The 3,255-nt window shown below is 37.8% G+C and overlaps 1 protein-coding gene across 1 annotated transcript in view; it reads left to right on the top strand.

Annotated features, from left to right (window-relative positions):
• LOC118321941 (guanine nucleotide exchange factor VAV3) overlaps positions 1–3,255 on the top strand; it is a gene marked incomplete in the record, with an annotated part of 89,966 nt that overhangs the window by 65,940 nt on the left and 20,771 nt on the right. Inside the window, 1 exon segment of the mRNA XM_035653517.1 lies at positions 1,092–1,110. Within this exon segment, the coding sequence (XP_035509410.1) occupies positions 1,092–1,110 (19 nt within the window).

The raw sequence follows: 3,255 nt of genomic DNA, 5'->3' as shown, positions 1-3,255 counted from the left end.
TGTGTGTGTGTGTGTGTCCGTGTAGATGTGTGCACTGTCTGTCTGTATCTGCTGTTCGCCTCCTCTCCAAAGCTTTGCTGCACTTTGAAGACTGCTCTCTCCTGCAGCTATTTGCCAAGGAGACTCCAATTGACTTTACTCGTTGCAGCCTACCTGACGCGAGAAACAAGAATGTTTTTGCAGGATTTACCCTGACTTGTCTCTGCTGTTTCCAAAACTGCTGTGTGCTTTACTGCTGCAATGCTGGCAAGTATCCCCGAGCAGGAAATTAGACTGAGCTAACAACAATTTACTTAAGTAGAATGTCAACAACTGTGACTAAAACTGCACAATCAGCAGTCTCATCAGCAAAAACACAGAGCATCTCTATTACCATAAGTTTATTTCTGGTGTCAGGTACTGTGTAGTAGCTAATGAGAAGTGTTCTTTTGTGCACAAAAAGTGCTAAACACAAATTCAAAATGCAAAACCTTTTTATAAACTTCAGAAACTTCAATCAAATGCTCTGATGCAATGTAAACAAATAATATGCATGATACAGTGTGTTATATTATTATTATTATTATTGGTAGAAGCAGTAGTAGTAATAGCAGTAATATTATTTTCGGTATAAATACTGTAGGATGTCCCATTAACTACATGCAGTTTTCCACCCTTACCAAAATAGGTCATTATTAGTAACATATTTGTATTTTGTTCTGTAAAAATTACATTGCATGCTCTCTGCAACTTCTGCTGCACCAGGACACACAGTTAGATACATATACATACAGATACATATATGTTATGTAGTGTCTTCCATTTCAGGCCCATTACATGTGGTCCGTATGTGGGGAGATAGCAGACTGGGTTAAAATATTAATTCAGCAGCAGCAGACGGGTATATTTTTAGCATTAGGAGTGTAGCTAATAATTGGTTTAGCAGGTTACAAGGTAATAGATGGGGATGTAGGATATCACTATGGCAGTGATTTGTGTGTGCTAATGATGCAGGAATTAATGAATGAACTTAAATCAGAAGCCTGTGTTTTTGTGCTTGTGTTTGTTGTGCGCCTGTTTCAGTGTATAACTTTCTCTGTGTGTTCTTTCAGGGCAAAGGTCGAGATCCAGGTGAGAAATTCACAACACCAGACACCGTTACACACATCCTTCTCTTCCTCCACTGTAGTCTGTTTTTTCCTCACTGGCAATGTTTATATGCAGAGAAACTGCTCTTCCTAAAACAAATTACCAGATTTTGGTAATCCAGGCAACTGTAGACATGTACTAATACCGCATATTAGCAGCCTGCTGGTGTCAGTTTTGAAAACATTGCTTTCCCCTCACAAAATATGAGTGGCCTAGTATTTCTTTGATGCACTTTCTAGATGATTCTCACTTAAAGGACCAGTGTGTAACATTTTGGAGGATCTATTAGCAGAAATGGAATATAATATTCATTGGTATGTTTTTGGTAGTGTATAATGAAGGTTTTTGCTACCTTAGAATATGAACCACCATATCTCTACAGTAGCCAACAACCACTGTAGTTTCTACTAGTTTTTTCGTACAGTTTTCACACTTTTCCAGGGCTGAAACTTACTTATTAAGTAATGATTACTTTCGTTACTGGTTAATCTGGTAAATATTTTTCTAGTTAATCGCTTTATTGAGGGGAATTTTTTATTGCTTTTAAGAGCCACAGATGACTTCTTCACATTGCATATTTTGTCTGAAAAAATTGTCCAATACATAATAGATATTTCATATATGACCTAAAACAGAGAACTTTGGAAAATCCTTACATTTTGAGAAGCAGGAAACTGACAATGAGTTTCAATTTCAACAATTAATTCATTATCAAAAATATTGGCAATAATCTGTTAATAACCATTTTGTTATAGCATAGGTAAAATGCTATACTTCCTCTATTAGGTTGTTGTCAAGATTGGCAATAGGTTCTCATGATTTGCTGCTGGCAAGTTGTCCTTATTTGTTTTCCTTGTATCAGAGGTGACCTGGCTCACTCAGAGGTATACCTGGTAGCAACTGCTACAGCCGAGACTCGGTGTATGACTGTGAAAGGATCATTTAAAGAGTTTAAGATGAATAAAACCTGAGTCAGAGTGCATGAAATAGCACGTTAGAGGGTTTGTACAGTAAATGCAGTAAATATAGCCATTGAATTTCTGCCTCCCTGCTTCTGTGGCCCTCTGTCTCTCAATCTTTCTCCAACAGAATATGAATAACATACAGCATCCCTTGAATTGTGCGTGTATGTGTGTGCCTACACTAGACAGGGCCTTTAATCTCTCATAAACCTGGCTTCAACACTCATTTTCCACCCTCCATCCATTATGCTGCAGAAAATCATTTCTGACTGAAGACGCATTAAAATCAATAGGCATTTGATTGCCCCAGCCCTCGGCGTTTCATAATATTTCGAGGCTGCTCTCTTTGTCTGTTTTCAAAGGTGCACTAACACTTGGCTTGTCCTTGTGTGGATAGGAATGCAATTCATGCCCCCAAGACTCAATTCTTCATGGCCCTGTGTCTTTAGAAGTCCTATTCAGGCAAGCTAGCACATGTCAGGCTGCCAGCCTCAGTGCTACAGCGCTGGAACAGACGCTGAAAGAGAAGCAAGGCGGATATAGATGTATTAGCCTTCAATACAATGTTGTTGACTTCTCTATTATTTGCCTTCAGCTTTAACCTTTTCTAAATGCTCACACTTGAATTTCTTTTTCTGGTATTGTGTTCCTGAACAACACTATCGCAACACAATGCAGAGAAAGATATGCACATTTCGTTATATTGTGTTGGGGATATGAGATATGAACTTGGGATTTGTTTGGCATGGGTGGATGCTTAATGAAAAACACATTATAATTCAATTTCAGTGATTCCTTGGTCAATAACGGGATCAAAGTGGGCCATTGTGCAAAATCAAATAGCGCTGACTGAGGTCATTCCAAAAAAACAAATTGAGATTGATTAAAATTTACTTCTTTTAGTGCTAGTGCAAACCCTGACTAATATGTAATATATTACCTGGGGAGCAATCCGTTCTTGCACTGGCAGTTGTAGTAGATGAAAAAGTATACATACTATGAACTAGCTAAGAAAATGGAGGGAAATGGTGACAGATGTATTACACAGCATTTCAAAAGACAAAACCAATTACCAAGTATAGTGTACTGAAAAACCATGAAAATTTCCCTAATCTAATTCATAATTAGTTATGGTAAATGTGATTAGGACTAGTTTTCATAAAAA

The sequence above is a fragment of the Morone saxatilis genome, unplaced genomic scaffold (assembly GCF_004916995.1).
Source record: "Morone saxatilis isolate NCDOM2014 unplaced genomic scaffold, NCSU_SB_2.0 Contig0, whole genome shotgun sequence".
Taxonomy (NCBI): domain Eukaryota; kingdom Metazoa; phylum Chordata; class Actinopteri; family Moronidae; genus Morone; species Morone saxatilis.
Note: the sequence above shows the minus strand (reverse complement) of the source record. Positions and strands in the feature narration are given on the sequence as shown.